The 21,823-nt window shown below is 36.0% G+C and overlaps 2 protein-coding genes across 2 annotated transcripts in view; one reads left to right on the forward strand and one right to left on the reverse strand.

The window, feature by feature from the left end:
* Positions 1-10,412, reverse strand: TDRD15 (tudor domain containing 15). Its single transcript, XM_043604451.1, is given in 3 exon segments — positions 1-109; positions 4,191-9,518; positions 9,521-10,412. Coding segments are annotated over 3 exon segments (6,279 nt in total). The 3' UTR covers positions 1-50.
* The window catches only part of LOC122497408 (60S ribosomal protein L36-like), a 27,216-nt gene continuing 9,999 nt past the window's right edge, over positions 4,607-21,823 (forward strand). The window contains 3 exon segments of the mRNA XM_043604450.1: positions 4,607-4,618; positions 8,193-8,198; positions 10,116-10,140. The gene's annotated coding sequence lies outside the window, so the exon portion shown is untranslated.

A 21,823-nucleotide genomic window follows, 5' to 3' on the forward strand; every position in this document is an offset into this window, starting at 1 on the left:
TTTATTATATATTTGGAGCATCTACAACAAAACAGTAATTATTCGGTATCCTATGTATTATTTGTTGCCAAACTGATACATAGAGGATCTGAGCTTTCATCTCCCTTCACTGAAACACAAGCAAAAACAGTAATAATTAATATGCTGTAATATAATTTTCCAGGCATTATGGGTCTAATTCATAGTCAAGATTTTATTTTGAAAATACCTTCTATGAACAGAATTTTTTTAGTTAACAATTTCTAAAAGTCACAATTGAAAAAGGTAAAGGAGGAGTGAAGTATGGCATAATCAGATTACACATATACTATAATATATACATATAATTGTACATAACAACTGAAAAGATCTTTTCTTAAACAATCACTAATATATACCCATTTTGGAAAAAATACATATAGCCTGTTCTAATCTTCATTTAGAACTATAATTATCTCAATCATAAATCCTATCTTCCAAATAGAAATTTAACTGTTAATCTAACCATTGTACTATAAATTTAGATATAGATATAGATACACACACACACACACACACACACACACACACTGCCCTACATATTTCAGTTTCTTGCAGAGCAGCATCAGCAATTTTTCAAATTGCAATTTCACAAAAGATTTACAAAACAAATACATTAGAGCTTTATTGGGATGGCTGATATTTCTAAAATTTCTGAGCACTTACTCTGCACCAGATACTAGTGAAAAGGTTTTACACATTTTAACTTATTCATTCCTCACAAGAAGCCAAATGCATAGTTATTATTTCCATATTCCAGATGAAAAAACTGAGGCACAGCCATGTTAAAAAGCTTACCTACAGTTTCACAGTTAAGAAGGGATGAAGCAGAAATTCAAACTCAGGGAGCAAGGGGCCTCACTGACCTTACTTTTAAATACCATGCTACATCCGATGCAAGTGATTCATAAGTGTGTATCACCTACAAGTCTCGTATTTTCAAAATTCAGTCTAACATTTTACATGCCTGTCAGCCATTCTCCTTTGATGTCTAGGTGTATTATTTCAAATGTAAAATGTCAGACAAAATTCTCCTCTAAAGTTGGTTGCCATTCCAAATTTCTTTCAAAGAATTTGAAAGATTCAAAAAATTCCTCCAGTTAAATAAGGAAGCATAGGAAGGTAGCACAAATCAACATAACGCAGTACTTCATTACCAAAGAGTGACTAGATACTTCTGTGCTTTTTGAAGGGTTGTTACATTCTTTAGTTCCCATAATTATCTATTCAAGGACTTCCAGGAAAAACAAACAACAACAAAAACCTGCAAAAACATCCTGGGAAAAGACTATTAACTTTTAAGAAAACAATCTGCAAACAAAAACAACTAGTTTGAATATTTTAATACTGATATGTTACAGTAGGGTGAAACTAGGGGAAAGTTAAGCCAATTTTCTAAACATAAGAGGCAGCAACTTCTATAATTAAAACAATACCTGGGCAAGGCAAAATAAATGTATTATACTTTGAGGTCATTTCTAACATCGTGGCATTTTTACTATATTTATTTCAAATTAAGTTTAGCCCAGAATTGCTGTAATTCACTATGTATAGTCTGGCCTCCAAATAAAGGAGGAATAGATTTTAAGACTTTTCACAAAGTCCAGAAATGTTTTCTCTCACAAAATAATTCAGAAAGTTATCCACAATCGTCTCTAAAACAGTGGTTCTCAACCTTCTCTGTACATTACAATCACCCAGGGGGTTTTAAAATCCTCATGGAGGCGGTAGCCTGACCAATTAAAACAATCTCAAAGTGAGACCCAGGCATCGGAATTTTTTAAAGCATTCTTTCTTAATGTCAGTGCAAAGTATAAATTCAACAGCATGGCCATTAGAGCCACTTTTCCAGTTTCCTTAATAGGCAACAATTTCAAATATTGCTAACTTCAACCAAGAACTAAAACCATTTTGCCCTAGATTCAAAGCACGTGCAGGCAATAGTAACAAACAGCAGTGGCTACTACACTACCACTGTTGGACGAGTAATCGGGGCTAGGAGTTTGGACAGTACACAAGGCAATGAAACCACTTGATGTTTTCTTATTTTTTTGTTTTACATGGATCATGGCAAGTGTATTAGAAAATTCTTAGTCCATGAAACCATGGTTCTTGTATTTGTCTCAAATTTATGATTTTTCCCTAGTGAAAATTTTTTAATTTAATGTTTGGTTCTTTGTTTTCATAATAGTTACTTTTACTTAATTCACTTACTGGTTCACTCTGTACTAGGAATGCAGGAGGTAGGATAGAGATGGGGACCAAGAGTGGGTTCTTAAGGAAAAACAAAGACGGTGGAAATAAACACATGTAAAGTAACAACAGAAGGTATAGAAATGCCAAAGTGTATGGGCTGATGGTCAAAAGCTTATAGAAAACTCTTCCTCAAATATCTAACTCCTTTCCAAAAGGCAGTATCAGTAATTAATAAAAGACTTTGGATGTGGAAACATCAGAGTTGCTAGTAAACAAGGAACTGAGATTTTTCTCTTTAGAGCCATTGGCAATTTACTTAATTTTCCTGAGCATCAGTCATAAAATAGTGATAATAATTTGGGGGAGGGGTGCTTCTTCCCATTCCTGGGGTTTCCTTCCATGTACAAGTATTCACGGGTGAGGTATTCTCCTAGCCTAATACTCTGGTTTGTTCACTCCCTTACTTACACTTGGAGTAGGGCCATGCAGAAGGACAAAGGTATAGGTCAGTTTAGTCTCTTCCTCCTTCCCTCCCTTTCTTTTTTGGAGATAAACGCCTCAACCTGTAAGTTTTACATGGGTAGACCCCCAATATGGAGAAATTCGCCTCTGTGGGTAAGTCTAAATTGTTGACTTGGTGTTGGTAAACCCCTTTCCCATTGATACAAACCCACATCCATCAATACTGGTTTGGGGTGGGTTTTTTTAACATTTTATTTTTTGAGAGACAGAGGCAGAGCACGAGCAGGGGAGAGGCAGAGAGAGAGGGAGACACAGAATCCAAAGCAGGCTCCAGGCTCTAAGCTGTCAGCACAGAGCCCAATGTGGGGCTCAAACTCACGAATCGCGAGATCACGACCTGAGCCAAAGTCGGAAGCTGAACTGACTGAGCCACCCAGGTGCCCACTGGCTGTTTTGTTTTGTTTTTAATGTGATATTTTGCTCATCAATGGTTTCTCTCTTTGTCCATCTCTAAAATGGTTTAGAATTCAGGCAAAGAAATGGGTACTAGTTATTGGACTCCATTTAAACCTTAATATCCACCTACTTCATAGAATTTGGTAAGCTTTAAAAGACGTCATACATCAAAAAATCTTAGCACAGTACCTAGAACATAGTAAGCACTCTACCATAACTGCTAATAACAAAATACTCAAAAATAAGAGGACCAATTTTAAAGCCTTTATGAATTAACTATAAAACACCTCAATATGAATTCAAATGAAATACTCCTTCTAAAATACATCAATAAAAACAAGATCCCTCCCCTCACTGAAAGAATGTAACCGGCTATAATACTAGAGATAATATGGAATAATAGATTTATAGTCAGAACAAACATTCATTAAAAGCAGGGAACATTTATAGCCTACAAATTCCTCAGTAACTAATCCATACAGAAAATAAAATACAATGTGCATAAGCAAAATCAGATAACATAAAATATTAAAATTTATTATAGAATCAGTTTGACATCTAAAAAATTTAAGAGGAAATATGTTCAAGTCAGTTTATACTATAAATTTAACTTTATTAGCAATATGCTAAAAGTACACTCAAAAAATCTAAATAAAGATATATTTCATCTGATAAACACATAACAGAAAATTGGTTCTCCAAAATGAGCCCAGGAGCTCACTAATAGCAAGATTTATTAACTAGAGATCTATGGGCCTTTAGTTTTGTGAAACCCTTGAAAGTATCTATAAAATGTCATCTATGTGTACATGCACATATGGTTAAAAATTCTCTCCACTTTCATTACATTCTCAAAGGTTACCATTCAAAACAGGAAAATATCCTCAAGTATCATTTTATAATTAAGTAATCACTCCCAGTTTATCTATTTATTGATTGTCTAGTGAGCTTCTTGCACTATGATTTTTTCAATTTGGATAATCTTAGCATATAATAAACTTTCAAGGAATAAAAAACAATATACAAAAAAAGCTGTTTTTTTTTAAATAGGTACCTACCTTTTAAGTGTTCCTCAGATATAATTTTTTCACTAACACGCAGTGCTTTTATCCTTGTTCTCAAATCCACTGTGTTATTTTCTTGTATTTCTTCAGTTGGTAGTTTTTCAAAAATGTTTTCAATGAAATTAGTGTTATTCTTCAAATCATTCAGTAGTTCCCAAAATGAAGCTGCTGTACATGTATCAAATGTGATGGTACTTCGGGGATTATGTTTTCCAATGTCAGCCTTCCTCAGAGTTAAATTTCTAGAATATAATCGCATACTGATATTGCTTTTCCTCAAGTTCTTATAGACCTCTTTCTTTATGGTTTTCTCTTTTAGTTTTTGTTTCTCAGTGATTATACAGCTTGTATTTTCTCTTTTGTAACAATTTGGATCTAACAATGGGAAAACAGGCTTACTCTGTAATTGATACTGGATTTCAGTAGATCCACTAGTACTAACTCCATCATTAAGATGATCTGAATCTTTAGAATATACTGCAAAACCAGATACAACCAACATATCTGCCAAACTGTTTTTCTCATGAATGACATCTACTTCCAGTTTTGTTTCAAAATTATACCTCCTCAACTGGAAAACTAAGCCTGGTTTACTTAGCTGATCTTGAAAAAAGCTTTTGGCTTCTTCACTCCAATGCTTCCCCTTAGCAGGTAAGATACCACCTAAGATACAAGGATAACTTAACCTTGGTAAATTCAGAAGTTCCACAGGAACAACTTTGAGATTTTTTGTATCTGAATAAGGTATGTAAACAGAAAATCCATAGTCGATCAACACAAGTAGTAAAGACTGATTAGAGACTTCAGAAATTTCTACTCGATTCCACTGATCTTCCAGTTCATATTTGAACAAACAACTAGCACCAGGAAATATGCACTCTTGAGGCACTGTTTGTAAGTTTTCTGGTAGATCAGAAAGCAACACAAAGAGAGATTTCATTGTGTCAAAGAAATCTTCTAACTGAACACAGAAATCTGATGGATCAGAAATAGCAGTGGCAATACCAGAATACCGCTTTCCATTTTGGAGTTGGGCCCAAGTATATGATCTTATTGTACATGACACAGGAGACTTAGATTCCATATTAAAAATCGTTTCTGAAGATCTAAGTTTGTTTTCAACACGAACTGTATTTAAATTTAAATATTCAAAAAGTAACAGGCCATCTACCAAAATGTCTACTTCCCACACAGAGTCTAAATATTTCAGGAAAAGAATATTTATTTCCAGATGACCAAATAAACACACAATAGACTCAAATGACCTGTTTCTAAAATTTTCAAACCAAATCCATTTACAAGCCACAGCTTGTCTTGGAATATTTCTTATTTCATTACTAAGCACCTTGGTATTACCTAAAGGTACTATTTCATACCTACCACGATCTACTAAAAAAACAAGCACTTTATCATCAACACACTTCTTTTCTACTTTTGATCGATACCATTTCAAGGTTTTTTTAGATTTTGCCAAGCACTCTAGGCCTTTTTTAATAGTTCCCATTGATAAAGGTTTTTTTACTTCTTTAGTGATTAATACTGTTAAATCTGATAAGATTTTTTTATTTTTTGATAACTTCACATAAAATGTCCCACTTTTTGAGACATAAAGTATTTCAGCCTTTTCCAGTTGGCCAGGTTTTAACTCTTCAAAAGGAATATTACCCAGCTGTTGGTAGGGTGGTTGAAGGATCATAGAACATTCATATTCATTTGATCTTCCTTTCTTAATTTCATTATCCTCACCAGAACTCACTTTTTGAGAGAAAACCGCTGGCATCTGCAATCCTGTTTGCTGAAGTTTTGAACATGCTGTCCATTTCAGTAGTTCATTAATAACAGATGTTCCATCACAAATGATATTTACTTCCCATTTCTGCTCATGCTTTTTCAAAAATTCACATGCAACTGTTTTGTTACTTACTCTTGATGCAAAATAATCCACAGTTTTACTGTCCCATATTTCATCAGGCTCATTCCACTTGACTCCACTAAGAAAAGAATGGATTCCTAGCTGAGGAATTGTTAAGAATTCCCTCTGAAATTCATAAATTTTTGATGTGCTTATTACCGCAGTGTTACCATAGTCAATAAATTCCACTTCAAAAGAATTTCCTGGCAAATTTTTCTTAATGACTGCTCTGTAAATGGCATGGTCACCAGAGTATTCGGCAACTACAAGGTCTCCCACCACAGGCTTAACTGATTTTCTCTCTTTCACTATCTTTGTTCTTCTTTCATTTAGAGCATCTGCAAGTCTGATGATTACATTTTCATTATCAACAAGCTGAATATGGAAACTTGCTGGATTACTGACACTAGAAACATATCCTTTAACTTTGGCATTCAAGTAAATTTTGGGTTGAGGAAGATCCTTGATCTGTGGTCTAGTAAGATTATATGGGTTTTGAAAGTCTGCTTGATTTAATTCTTGGATAAAAGATGGTGATACAACCCTTACTGATTTCTGGCCCACATCATTTTCATCAAGAGTATGTGCAGATCCAGGGACAATTTTTACACCTTTATTTTTGAATCCATCACTCAAAGACTTCACTTTGTTTTTTGACACAGGTTCAATTTTAAAACAGGCCGATGGTTTCAAAAGCTTGGCATATGTACTTCTGGGATTCATTAACTGATCTGTTTTGCTTTCAGAATATGTTACTACATGAGTCTTATTTATATTATTGGGATAGTGGTTTTCTGTTTTGCCTTTCAAAGAAATAGTAAGTCTCTTATTCTCACTTATTTTATGACCCTTTTCCACACAGCGTGCTTGATCACAATGTTTTTTTCCATAAGCATGAAGCAACATTTTAATTTTCTGATTTATATGTTGATATCCATCATATAATTCTACACCAAGCTGGCCATCTGACTCCCTGGACAATATTATTGCCCTTAATCGTTTTCCCAAAAAATTATCTTTAAACCAGCTATTGATTTCTGCTGGAACATCTACATCTCTAAGATCTGACAAAAAACACTTAATAGCTTGCATAGGTGTGAACAGCAACTCTGGAAACTGATCTGAAATAGCCTTCAATGTACTTCCTTCTACTAATTGCTTATTTCCAAAGTCCACAAAATAGACCAGAAAGTCAGTTAATGAATCTGTTGGCATTGTTAAAGCTCGATAAAAGAGACCATCCTCTACATACTTAGATATGCACAGTCTCATTTTACTAGGATCATATTTTGGACAATTTTTGAGATTACTAATCTCTGTGATTTTTGTTTCTATCATCTCCAGGTCTTTATTATTTCTACTAAGTTGGCAATAAAACCTTCTGGGACTATGTATGTGAGATATGTATATTTCTTCCTCACTTCCAATTTTTATGTTAAAGGAAGAATAACAGTAACTGTAAAGACTAACTGAAGATGGGAATGGCTTTGATAATGTAGTATACTGTGCAGAGCCATGATTCATAAGAAATTCTTTTGCACTAGTAAGTGGAGATTGCAAATCCACTAAGTGACATAAAGAGTTTGGATGTGTAAGAACTAAGGCATAAATGGTGCAAGCCAATCCTTTAGATGAAGAAATAAAATTCCCAAAGTCTCTGCATGCTTCTCTTGTCCAACTGAATGATTTACAACTAATGGGTTCAACTAAATGATTAAGACTACATCTGAAGGCTTGGCTTTCTAACATAAGAAAATGTGGGTTAATAGCACAAAGATCTTTAATTAAAACTCTTTGCTGGTAACCATAATCAACAAATACTATGTCAAATTCTTTTCGTGATACTTGAGTCAAAACAGCAGCTCTATACCACTTCCCATCTTTGGAATACTTAGCAACACAAGCAATCTGCCCAATCTGATAAGGATCTGAATGAATGCTATAGTAATTCTGAATTTGTTCCATTAGTAATTTTAGGTCTTCTAACTTACATTGAAGCTGGCATGAGAAGTCACCTGGGCCACAATAAGAAGAACACTTAACTTCAAGGACTGTTCCTGGTTTAAACATATATTCTTTATAAGGTCGTGGTGACTCAGTCCCCACAGACAAGGTGAAAGGACTTTTTAAGTCTGAGAAATTAACAGCTGGGGTTTTTACCAAAGACAAGCTACTTTCTTTTAGCTTATTTGAATGGTAAAGTTTAGGTCCTTCAAGAAAGGCAGATAGGACTTTAATATTAACTTTGTTTTTAAATTTTAAATTTAACACTGAATATTCACTTGCAGATTTGGGATAACACTCTGGCTCTACTTCCCAATATTCTGCATATCCAGCTTGTAACATAAGAGGGACAACATCAATAATTTCTGAGGCTTCAATACTCTGAATATTTACAATGTATTTGTCATCTTTTTTTGCTAGAACCTGCAGCAAAATTTCTTTGTTCAAGACAATTTTTTTAAAATAGTCAATTGCTGCCTTCACCCATAAATCTTCAATAGGAAATATATGTGCAAGTGAACAGCACATGGCTAAGGCAGGCAACTCACAAAACTCTGGAAGCAAAACTTTTACATCAAAAAATGGTATGGAATCAGTATTTCCATAATCTAAAAAATAAACATTAATCTTACAGCCATTAATTTCAGTGATGACAGCTCTGTAAAAATGTCCATCCTTGCTGTATCTAGCACAACAAAATAATCCAGGTTCTGGATTTCTTAGAATCAGTTCACTATTTTCACACAAATCATAAAATTTGTTTATATTTTTCATTATATCTTGAAGTTCATTCTGATGTTCATTAGTACGTACCCAGAAATTTGATGGGTTTAATACATATACTACAAAAGCTATATAGGCAGCCTCTATCTCCATCTCTACAGTTTTAATAGGAAAACCTACTTTCAAAGAGTTTTTATTTAGATAGTCTATTGACAATTCCGTATTTCCAACAAAATGCTCAACTGCAAAGCCATTTACATCAGCAGCACTGTTCTCTTTAAACATACTAGAGATTTTTGGTTCAGACACTGGACAGATTACTTGTGTGCCTATAGTCTTCAGCAGACACTTAGAATTAATTGTAGACTCCTGAGTTTGTAGTGTTACATAAAACAAATGTTCATCTTTATTGAACCAATCGATGTGTGCATATACTGTTTGTCCTAACAAGGCTTGTTTAAATACACTCAATTGAGATTTTCTGGCATCTCTATCTGGACTGTTTAAATATGTCAGAGAACATGGAAATGAAAATAATGGTACTAAAATAAAATCCTGTTTAAGTTTCTTTACGTGGATTGAAGGTATAGCCTCAGTACTGCCATAATCCATGAACCAAATTTTCACCTGATTATTGGGCAAGAGCTGCTGAAGAATTCCTCTATACCACTGTCCATTTCTTTTTTGGCAACACAAAGTAATCCAAAGTTATCACATGTGGGACTACTTACTTGACCGATAGCATCATAATGCAAAGTCATACACGCTGTTAAATTTTCTAACTCTGGAATCCATTTAATTAGTTGACAATAAAATTTACTTGGGCTCAATGCAGAGGATACCTTTATACTTTCAATACTGCCTACTGACAAAGATGGCTGCAAATTATCCAGAACATGCTGAACATCAACTGGAGGATCATTCTTACTTAACAATTCAGGTCTTCTATGTTGTAGTAAATCGGGCATTTCTTGTGGGAATTCTTTTAACATTTCCACAATAAGACGAAATGAATCCCCATCAATAAGTCTGCCTAATTGTAACTCAAGAACCTGGGATGTAATTTTTGGTACTTCTAGAAGAGTCCTTTGAAGAGGCAACACAGCTTGTACACAACCTTTCACTTGTAGTCCAACTAATGACTTAAAATAATTCAAAGCTTTAAGAGGCCATCTTTCCCCATTTGGTAGTATGTTGGCAAAAATACCAAATATTACCCGTGGTGGTAGCTCAAATAAGTTGCCACAGGCTGAAGCAACCTGTGTACTATCAACTCTTAGTTCTTCTCCGTGATCTATGAGGAGCACTGTATAAAGTTCATTTTTCTTTTCCATGACTCTTCCTCTCTGCCATTCTCCAGATACTCTTTCTTCCACCAAACAAAATTCATCAATGTCCACATTAGCTTTTACTTTTGGAATATGCTGAATTTCCCTCTGTAATATGTGGTAGTCAAACTCACATTCAGTATTATTTCTGCCTTTAAATTTCACTAGAACGTCCTTAGGAAAACATTCTATATGTGATATTGTCAGATCCATGTCTAAAAACATTGGTAACAGAGATGTGGAATCCATTTTCTAAAAAGCAAATAATAAGTACTAATTAGCTTCTGCACAGGCAACTGTCACAACTAAATGAAATTTGCCACATAGAGACCTGAAACTAGCCTTACATAAATTTGGTATGTAGACATAAACCTTAAAATCATTATATGCCTGTATTTATCAAATTGAACATATTGGTTAAAAAAAAATTTCGTTAGACAAGATGGAGACAAAACATAACTTCACTGCCTTCTGCTTTTAAAAAAGTCTACTGAAATAACTGAGAACATGAAAAAATAGGAAATATGTATATATATAATATGTATTATAAATATATTTATTTTATATATTTTATATGTAATATATAATATATATTATATAGCATACTATATATGCTATGTATGTTATGTTATATATTTTATATATATTATATATACATATTATACATATATATATACACACACACATACATACAATCACTGGAAAAGACAGGAGTGCAATGTTTATTTTCTAGAAACTTAAGTTTCTACTAGATATTGGATAGATGTGGTGTAATAGAAGGAAGCCAAATAAAGTCCTCCTTCTACTCCTGTGAGAAAACTACCTTCCCTCATGCAGACTTCTTCTAACAACACAGAACTCAAAGGGGTGAATGCCACCAGCAACAGCAGATGGTGAACCCACAGGACACATGATGTTTGCACTCCCCATTCTACCAATTAGTAACATTTGGACCCTATCAGCATCATTATACAACTCCCGTATACTTCTTTGATGGAGGGCAATAGGCTAAGTCCTAGACACCATTAAAGAAAACCAGGCCTATTAAGACCCTAAGGCAGGTTAAGTAAATCCAGACCTTTTCCCTGGCATGGCTGGCCACAAAAAGTGTGGAAGGAAAAGAAATCTTTAGCCCAGAGGTAAAGCTGTTAACTATGGCTCCAGATAATTTTCTCTAGATTGTTACAATTCTAAAAATAGTAAAACAAATATTCAGGGATAAAATATTCCCCAAATTCAGGCAAGAACCAACACTTATTGTGATAGGTCACAGCTCAGTTCAACTTCTATTTGACTTGGAGTTAACACTTCACAACTATCAATTTCTTTCCATGATGAGAAAAACACTGGACCTAACAAAAAAGAGAGCGAGAAAACCACTTAAAAGAAACCAAGGAAATGCTCCCCTAAGGAATAAATATGCTGAAGGAAACAGAAAAAAATTGCTTTTCAAAAGTCTGGTTTGTTTTCAAAAGGCCAAAAGAGAGCACCACACTTTTATAGGACTAAGTAGTCATTAAGCTGCAACAACTGAGATTACAAAGAAATACATGGAAGAAATTTAAGACTGCAATGGGGAAAGTGAACACACAATAAAGATAAATGGACTAGAATTTTGAAAGAAAGCCCAAAACTCAGAGGGAAAAGGTAAAAACATGAAAGAGAAACATATAGGACAAAAAAATAAAACTTATCCAAGTATAAATATGATCTCAAAGATAAACAGAAGCCCTTTCTAACCTTTAAAACCCAAGTCCAAAAATTGAAACAGGCCACTGCAAGGCTAGAGAAAGAGTTAAGATTTAGGAACATCTGGGTACAACTATGGTTTTTATTTCCTCCTAAATAATTAATTTGGAGGTAATCATCACGGTCTGATCTATAAATTATAGCCTATGCTTATTTGATCCTGAAGTGTCTAGGAATAAAAGAATCAATGGGCAATACATTAAAGACTTTCATTAGAATTAACCAAAAACAAGAATAAACTTTGTCTTCTGGACAAGAAAGGCCTTAAACCACCTTAAACCTTTAAAGTCACAGGCCTTTACCCAATTCCCAGACTTAAGTCAATTTATAGGTTTATTATTCCTTACATAAAGGGAAGACCAAGTACTCAAGAAAGGATCCTGTGCTAGAACACAAGAACATTCTTCCTGGCATGCACCCAAAGGGTGATGTGACCACTCACCTGAGAACATAGGAAAAGGAAAAAAATACTTGTCTTTCAGGAAACATACCACTCTTCAGGTATAAGAAGCAGATTTGCCAGGATGCCTTCATTAAATGAAGGCGTATATACAGTATAAGCCAAAGAAAGCCCAAACACACAAAGAAGTTGAATAGAATAAACTACCAGAAGCCTAACCCTCCCTCAAACAATACAAATGGCCTCATGTGGAGTTTCACAGCAGAAGGGAGGAGATAAAAAAAAAAAATCTGAGCCTGGTTTGCATATGCTCTCACCCAACGCCAGGAACATCTAGAAACAGATTGCTGAAGCACTTGGGGAGGCCTTGTCTGAGAAACAGATAGTCACAGTTGACAGAACTAACAGTACATCTACTTTGCCTGAAGAAATTGATGGCCATAAGAATCTATGCTAATTCTGCAGGAGAAGACAGGATTTATTATAAAGAAATCTCAAGAGGGAAAAGGTGTTTGGGCCCCAAAGAACTGACACGTAAATTCGTAGGTCCTGTGTGATGATTACCAAAGTGCACTACTTTGGGAAAGATTCTTGAGCACGTAGACAGAATAACCTGTTCTGGGGTGTCAGTCTCTTTCACCTGCCTCTTCAATACTTGCTCAACAGGATCACGAAGAAAGTTTCCAATGTCATGGATAAAGCTCCTACCCTTGTGTTTCTGAAGGTCAAACTGTAACAATTCAGAGAAAATTACATGATTGGTTTTAAACAATGGTTCTATAGAATGGACCTTTAAAGACCTAATTTAAATTAAGAAGTTCTACATCCAACAATCTTTACTCAATATTCTATTCTTTAGACTATTACCATATTCATGGAAAGTACTTTTGCGTATATAAGATTAAGACATCAGGAAAGGAGTTTTATGAGATTCAATTGTGTGAGATTTGGGGAACTGTTTCTTAGAATCATACCAAATCTTTAAAGTGAGAGGGTTGAATTAGGACTTTCAAACTTTTTTTTTTGGCAGCAACAGCAGCAAAAATCCTTCTTAACCTAATATAAGATGCAGGAATAGAAAACATAAAACTTCCATAAACTGGATTCATAAGTGGTTTTCTAATAATTTCATAAATTGATACAATTATAAAACCAACAAATGATAACATTATCACTTGTCTTATAAGGCTATATGTACATATAAAATAATTTGCCTTATTATCGTGTTTGATAGCACTGTACTGAGAAAATCAAGGTCAGACATATGTAATAGTTCCACAACATATGATCAGATACAGACAGGCTCAGATAAAGAAATCTACACCTTAAATAATCAAATTTATCTGATGATGCTAATTAGTGCTTGTATCTGCTTTTAAATTTATCGTATTTTAATGTTTTCTTTTTTAAAAAGGCTATTTTTAAAAACTAAATTCAAAAGTTCAAACTTCTGAATTAAATTTAAAAATTCACAGCATCACAATTCCCGTAGGGTTTGTGGAAAATACTATCTATAAACACTAAGAAAATAGATATGGAAAGCACTTTCCACACTAGAATTCCCCAATTCTATAGAATAGATCTTACAGATGTCACTCTGACCATTTTGGCAACTGTCTTCTAGGAGTTCACATCCAGAAAGTCTAGACCAGTGGAACCTGATAGAAATATAGTTGATCCATATATGTAACTTTAAATTTTTAAGTTTTAAATCTTCTAAAAGAAATGTAAATGTCTTTCTTTGTATTAATAGCTCCTTATTATAACACTTTAATATTTTTAGAGGTTTTCAGTACATTAGTTTAACCGAGATTGTCACTTTTCATTTCAAAACAGTGAAGTCAACCTGGGTGCCTAGGTGGCTCAATCAGTTGAGCATCTGACTTCAGCTCAGGCCATGATCTCACAGTCTGGGTTCGAGCCCCATGTTGGGCTCTGTGCTCACAGCTTAGAGCCTGGACCCTGTTTTGGATTCTGTCTCCCTCTCTTTCTGCCCCTCTTCAGCTTGCACACGTGCTCGCTCTCTCTCTCTCTCTCTCTCTCTCTAAGTAAACTTAAAAAAAAAAAACAGTGAAGATAAAAGGGATTCAGGAGCTTGAATTTAGGTTTTGATTCAGTCCAGTTCTCTACGTACACAACTCCCACTGTTTCACACTGCTCTTTCAACTAAATCACATAATTATGTACAAGAACTAAAAGTGAAAGACACAAATGCAAAAACATACAAATAAAAATAGGTAAAGCACCCTTGTGATAGAATCGGCTTACTAATTGTCCCTTTTTCAAAATTTAAGATCATTCTGATAAAACTCTGACTAGTACCCTGGCAAAGTTACCGTGTTGCAAAAGACTGGTTCAGATTAAGCATCTGTGCCCTGGTTCTCCTCCTCTCTTTTCAGATTGATTTCTAGATTCAGGTCTTTTAGGACACAGATGCAGTGGAAATAAAACAGTATTTTTTTAATCTGCATATTTCAAACTCAGAGTTTCCATTTAACATTCTTTATTGAATTAGTCCTCAACCATGGCCCTTTTTTGTCCTACAGTAAATAAACATTTGGCAACGTCTAGAGATAGATTTGCTTGTCATAACTGGGCAGGGATGAGGGCAGGGGTAGCTACTGGCATGTAGCACATATAAACCAGGTGCTAGGCATTATCACAGAATGCACAGAAGAGCCCCCACAAAAAAGAACTCAGTTCCAGCCCAAAATGTCAATAGTGGGAAGGCTATGAAACATGGCTTTACTAAAAGCAAAACTACCAGACAGATAAAAGAGTTTTTTAAAACTACCTAAAAGAATTAAGAGGAAATAGAAATTTTGTTTTGCTAAAGAAGGCTTTCAAGAGACAAAACCTAGTTAAACATGTATAAAGTCACTGGCAAAAAAAATGAAGCTTGAACAAAAGTAAAATCAATATAATCTACCACATGTAAGATTTGCTCAGGCCAACTATCTTCAATCATCCTAGATTCCACTTTTTTGCATCCTACACACAACCCACCAGAAAATCCTACTGGCTTTATGTCCAAAGCACATTTAAAAAATTATACACACACACACACACACACACTTTCTTCCATCTCTGCAGATACAGCCTAGATTCCTAACTTGTCTTTCTGCTTCTATCCTTAACCCTACCCATCCATGATGATTCTCAGTATTGTAACCAGAATGACCTTTTTAAATCACTTAATCCTCACATCAACCTTGTGAGGTAAAGTGACATTTTTTTCTCTTTATTTTTGTTTTGAGAGAAAGGAACACACGAGAGAGCAGGGAAGAGGGGCAGAGGGAAAAAGAGACAGACAATCTTAACCAGGCTACACGCTCAGCGCAGAGCCTGGATGAAGACCTGAGCCGAAATCAAGAGTCAGACATTCAGCTGACTGAGCCACCCAGGTGCCCCTTCCTTTTTAATTTAAATTCTGGTTAGTTAATATACACTGCAATATTGGTTTCAGGAGAATTTAGTGATTCATCACGTACATACAATACCCAGTGCTCATCACAAGTGCGCTCCTTAGTACCTGTTACCCATCTAGCCCATTTCGCACCCCACTCCCTCCATCAACTCATAGTTTGTTCTCTATCGTTAAAAGTCTCTTGTGGTTTGCTTCCATCCCTTCTCCCCCCCCCATATGTTCATCTGTTTTATTTCTTAAATTCTACATGAGTGGGATCATAGGACCTGTCTAAAATATAGGATGCCGCATGCACTACTATGTTCAAAAACTTCAGTAGCTATTTTCAAAGTGAAAACTAAAGCCAAAGTGAAAACTAAAGAATGGCTTAGAAGTCCTACAACATGTAACCACTACCACCAGGACTCCCCTTCTCCTTCCACACACGTTTTTCTGTTACCTTATTCCTACTACACTCATTACACCTGTTACAGTGCCTTTCCATTCCTTGACCTTCCCGAGTCTGGGTTTTGGGTTTATTGCTCTCAGAGCTCAGTGTGCTTCCTAACGGCCTTCAAGTTTTTGTCAGAGGTTTCCTTTTAGGTGAAGCATTCCCTGGCCACTCCATTTAAACTATAGCCTTCCCCTAATTTAGAAGTTTCTAGACTCCTCCCTAACCTCTCTTTCTCAAACACCAAAAACAGTTCTATTAAACCAATGGTTTTCAAATATTTGGTCTCAGAATGCTTATATTCCTAAAAATGAGGACCTTCTTACAGACTGAGTTTTTGTGCCCCCCCCCCCCCAGTTATATTGAAACTCTATCTCCCAATGTGATGGTATCAGAACATGGGGCCTTTGGGAGATAATCAGGACTAGAGGGCATGAGTATGGAGCCTTTGGGAATGTGATTAATGCCTCTATAGGAGTCATAAGAGAACTTCTCTCTGCCATATGAGGAGATCACAAGAACATGGGCATCTGAGATCTGTTAAGTCAGGAAGTGCTCACCAGATCTGCTAACACCTTGATCTTGGACTTCCCAGCACACAGGACTGTGAGAAAGAAGTTTCTGGTGTTTACTAGGTCATCCAGCGTAAGGTGTTTTGTTAGAGCTGCCCAAGACCAGAGAGACCCCAAAGAGTGTTTATGTAGCTTCTGACAATGTTTACCATATTAAGAAAACATTTTTAACTTAACAGGAACCCATGGGGGAGGGGAAGGAAAAAAAAAAAGTTAGAGTGGAAGAGAGCCAAAGCAGAAGAGTCTCTTAAAAACTGAGAACTGAGGGCTGATGGGGGGTGGGAGGGAGGGGAGAGTGGGTGATGGGCATTGAGGAGGGCACCTTTTGGGATGAGCACTGGGTGTCATATAGAAACCAATTTGACAATAAATTTCATATATTTAAAAAAAAGAAAACATTTTGAAAGTATTTATTCATTTCAAAGCGTAATAAACCCATTAAATATTAATGTTTTCATGAAGGATATTTTTCAAAACCAAAAAATATAGTGAGAAGAGGGTCATGCCTTTACAGTTTTTCAAGTCCTGATGTCGGTATAACAGAAAAATAGCTGGATTCTCACAGCTGCTTCTATAATGTGTGTAGCAATAGGCTGCTTTGGGTAAAGTATGTGAATAAAATCTGGCCACACACAGATGCCTAATTAGAGAAGCGAGTAGGATTTTAATAGCTTTTTCACATAGCCCAAGAGACTCTTCTTTGATAGTCACAAAAACTCAATGAGGGGTGACTTCTTAGACATTACTTACAGTATGGAAATACAATACAGAAAACCATGTAAGTGAACTTTTTGTAATTTTACTTTAAAATCCTTTAATCTCGGGGGCGCCTGGGTGGCTCAGTCGGTTAAGCATCCTACTTCAGCTCAGGTCACGATCTCACGGTCGGTGAGTTCGAGCCCCGCGTCGGGCTCTGGGCTGATGGCTCAGAGCCTGGAGCCTGCTTCCGATTCTGTGTCTCCCTCTCTCTCTGCCCCTCCCCCGTTCATGCTCTGTCCCTCTCTGTCTCAAAAATAAATAAACGTTAAAAAAAATTTTTTTAAATCCTTTAATCTCGAACTTTGAATGGAACTTTAAAACACGAATGATTTTAAAGGTACTACATTGATTTGTTTGAAAATACTGGTTCAGAATTATGCAGAACTTCTGCATACTGACATACCGCAATTACCCAACATTTCAAAAATCAAATATCACAACAAACCTCATCAGAAAACAGATATTGGGAAGCTCTAAAGGTTGCAGTGACAGGCACAAGTTTTCCAAGTTTATAATTTTGGCTTTACAGCATGAATTTTATCATCAATAAATATTGTCCATTTTCCTTAACATATCAAGCTTGTTTCACTCACTTTTGCAGAAATGTCTATAAAATACTCAAATCTGAATAACCACAGTTTGTCTCTTATCAAAGTGGAACCATACAATGGTTGTAGGACACACAATGGAAAACGATCGCCAATGAAAGGGGACAAAGTATTGATACATACAACATAGATGAATCTCAAAATAATTATTCTGAGTGAAAGAAACCGGAGAAAGAGAATGTATACTGTATTCCATTTATATGCAATTCTAGAAAATACAAACTATAGTGACAGAAAGCAGATCAGTGCGCCTAGGGGCAGGGACCAGAAGAAACTGGGGGGGATAACGGAAAGGTTTATCTTCCTGATTACAGTGGTTTCATGAGTACCTGTTCCAAATACCATCAAATTGCATACTTCATGGGTGGTTTGTACCACAATTATACTTCAGTAAAGCTATAAAACACACACACCACACAACCTAAATGTATATTAATGGTGGAATAATTATAGAACACCTCTTATCCTTTCAATTATTATTTTAAAAATAAATCTACCTTCATTGGCTCTGGTGAATAGGTCTTAGGAATCCTGTAAAGTTGGGGGCGCGGGGAGGAGGGTCAGAGTAACATGTAGAGAATACTAACACGATATCCTACAGGGGTACATGAATAAGTGCTTGCAGGTGCCCAAAAGGCATGAAGGGTAAACGAGGAGAGTGGCATGGAAGAACAGAAGGGGGGTTAATTTTACCTTCTACTTAGCTGACACGCTGCAAAGGGTCTGCATTTGTTTTTCAAAATTCCAAAAGGTAAAGTTATTTCTGAATGTGTATTAACGTATTACAATTATGTGACTCTAAAAATAAGCTTCTTCAAGAGAGCACTTCCATGCTCTTGGCGTCTTTCCGGCTCCACAAGTAAAAACCCCTGGCCATAGTCTCAGCCATTATGGAAACGACCCTGAGAGACACCCTCCCTGAAAACGGCATTTTGTCACGGCAAGCTGAACAGCTGACGCCATTAGAGGACAGGGAGGGCAGGGGGGACTGGAGGATCCCCCACAGGAGGCAGGGGGCCACTGCTCACTCCTCTGGGACCAAAGCCCCGACAGTTCAAAGGAAAAAGGTGAGGTGAGTGTCAGCAGGCTAACAATAAAAATGCAGACTTACAAAGAAGCACCAGCCAGGCCTTTCCTCCCACGGCTCTTAGAAGAGCGCCAGAGCGCAAGATGGCACCAAGCTTGACGCCTGGCGTCCCCCTCCCCGCCCCCGCCTTATAGGTCTCAGGGCGCATGTGCAGAGCGTGGACGCTACCAGGAGAGGAGGGGTGAGAGACTCACAGGTGGGTACAATTCCTCCTGCCCCAGGGCAAGGCAGAGACTGCTGTGTGGGGCCCAGGAAGGGCAGTGCCCAATCTGAGCTACAAGCTCCACGTGGACGACCTCCCAGCTTTATTTATCTGGGATAGGCTAAAGCCTCCATGACAGCCTTGTAGGGGGTCTCAGAGCCAGACTAAGGTGGTGTAGAGAATGTAAATTTGTCATGAGGGTGTGGCACATTGGGGTAGGATCACCCCACGTCTCTAGTTGTGTAAGGACTGTGGAGTACGTGGGCAGACCTACCCTGTGGCTGCCCAAGAAAGACACTCAGGAGCCCCTAATGAATTTACAGATTAGTGAAAGTAATGGCCATTTATTGAGCACCTATTAATCACTTACTTAGGTATATTATTGCATATAATTATGTATCTCTGTTTTGGAGAAACTTGAATTGGATCTCTGATTAACTAGATAGTAGTATTCTATGGTGTTAATTTCCTGATCTCAGTGAATGTATAGGGGTGATGCAAGGAAACATCCTTGCTGGTAATAAATAAATGCTAAAGTATTGGGGGTGATTGGATTATGATGTCAGCAATATACTTTCAGATTATTGGGTGGGGAGCATGTTCTTTCTATTCTTCTTGTATCTTTTCTGCAAATTTGAAATTATTTCAAAAGAAAAAGAAAAATCTAATTTAAAAAATTATACTAACTTCATAAAATGAGCTATGCAACTGTCACTATTTTTCTGCATTCTGTACCACTTTATATTACACAATAATTAACAGTTCCTTGAAAGAATAGGAACTCAGCTATAAAATCATTTAGGTATGGGTATTTGGGGGAAGATAAAATCTTGAGTTCCGTATAAATTCTTTTCTGCAGGTTTAGTCAAGTTTTCTATTCCTTGCATGAATTTGTCATTTTATTTTTCTATCAATTTTTCCATTTCCCCTAGATTTTCTAATTTATTAACATAGTCTTTGAATTTTTTTAATGATTATTTATTTTTGAGAGAGAGACAGAGAGACAAAGTGAGAGTGGGGGAGGTGCAGAGAGAGAGGGAGACCCGAATTCCCAGACCCGAATTCCGAGACCCGAATTCCGAAGCAGGCTCCAGGCTCAGAGCTGTCAGCACACAGCCTGTTGAGGAGGCTCGAACCCATGGACTGCGAGATCGTAACCTGAGCTGAAGTCAGATGCTCAACCAACTGAGCCACCCAGGCACCCCTAACATATAGTCTTAATAATACAACCACATTATTTTAAAATCTGTGTCTGTGTTTTCTCCAAAGAAGACGTACAGACGGCCAACAGCATATGAAAAGATGCTCATCATCACTTGTATCAAGGGAAATGCCAGTCAAAAGTACAATGAGCTATCACCTCACACCTGTCAAAATGGCTAAAATCAACAACACAAGAAACAAGAAGTGTTGGTGGGGATGTGGGGAAAGAGGAACCCTCACGCACTGTTGGTGGGAATGAAAACTGGTGTAGCCCCTGTGGAAGACAGTATGGATGTTCCTCACAAAAATAAAAATAGAAATATTATGTGATCCAGTAATTCCACTACTGGGTATTTACCCAAAGAATACAAAAACCCCAATTTGAAGGGATTACATGGACCCTTATGTGTTCCAGTTAGTTAACATACAGTGCGATGAGCACCTTGTGATATATGGAATTGTTGAATCACTATATTGCACACCTGAAACTATCATAACGCTGTATGTTAACTAACTAGAATCAAAATAAAAGCTTTAAAAAAGAGAAAAAATAATAATATAAAATCTGTGTCTGTGACCATTTCCTCTTTTATTCTGTATTTATATCTTCTCACTTTTTTTCTTGACAGATCTTGTTAATCTTTCTTGGATTTTCTTGTTCTAATTATTCTCTAGTTCATATTTCTTTTCTATATCATATTCTTTCCCTTTTAAAAAGTTCTTTGAGTTTGTTCTATCAATTATTTTAGCTTCTTGTGTTGAATGTTTAGTGGCTTTAACCTCTCATTTCCTAAAAAATGTTCTGTAACAGCTGTTTTAGTTATATCCCTTAAGTTTTTATGGTAATAATATATGGTAATGATAAAATATGATAATTTCATTATTCTGTTTAAAATTTTTCTAATTCCTATTGAGACTTATTTTGTAGTCTATGGGGCAAAGATACTTTTTTTTAAATTTCTAGATAACATGAGGTATATTGTTATCTTTTTGATATAAATTTATAACTTGTATTAATTGCATTGTGATCAGAGACTATGGTCTATATAATACTGATTACTTAAAATTTCTTGGTACTTGTTTTATGGCCTAGTGTCTGGTCATTTTTAAAACATATATCCATTAGAATAGTTGTTAATTTTGCCCAAGTATAAGGTACAGAAAGTGATTTTTTTTGTCAGCTTCTTGTAAATCTGCCAGTATTTTCTTTCTATATTTTGAAT

The sequence above is a fragment of the Prionailurus bengalensis genome, chromosome A3 (genome assembly GCF_016509475.1).
Source record: "Prionailurus bengalensis isolate Pbe53 chromosome A3, Fcat_Pben_1.1_paternal_pri, whole genome shotgun sequence".
NCBI classification, from domain to species: domain Eukaryota; kingdom Metazoa; phylum Chordata; class Mammalia; order Carnivora; family Felidae; genus Prionailurus; species Prionailurus bengalensis.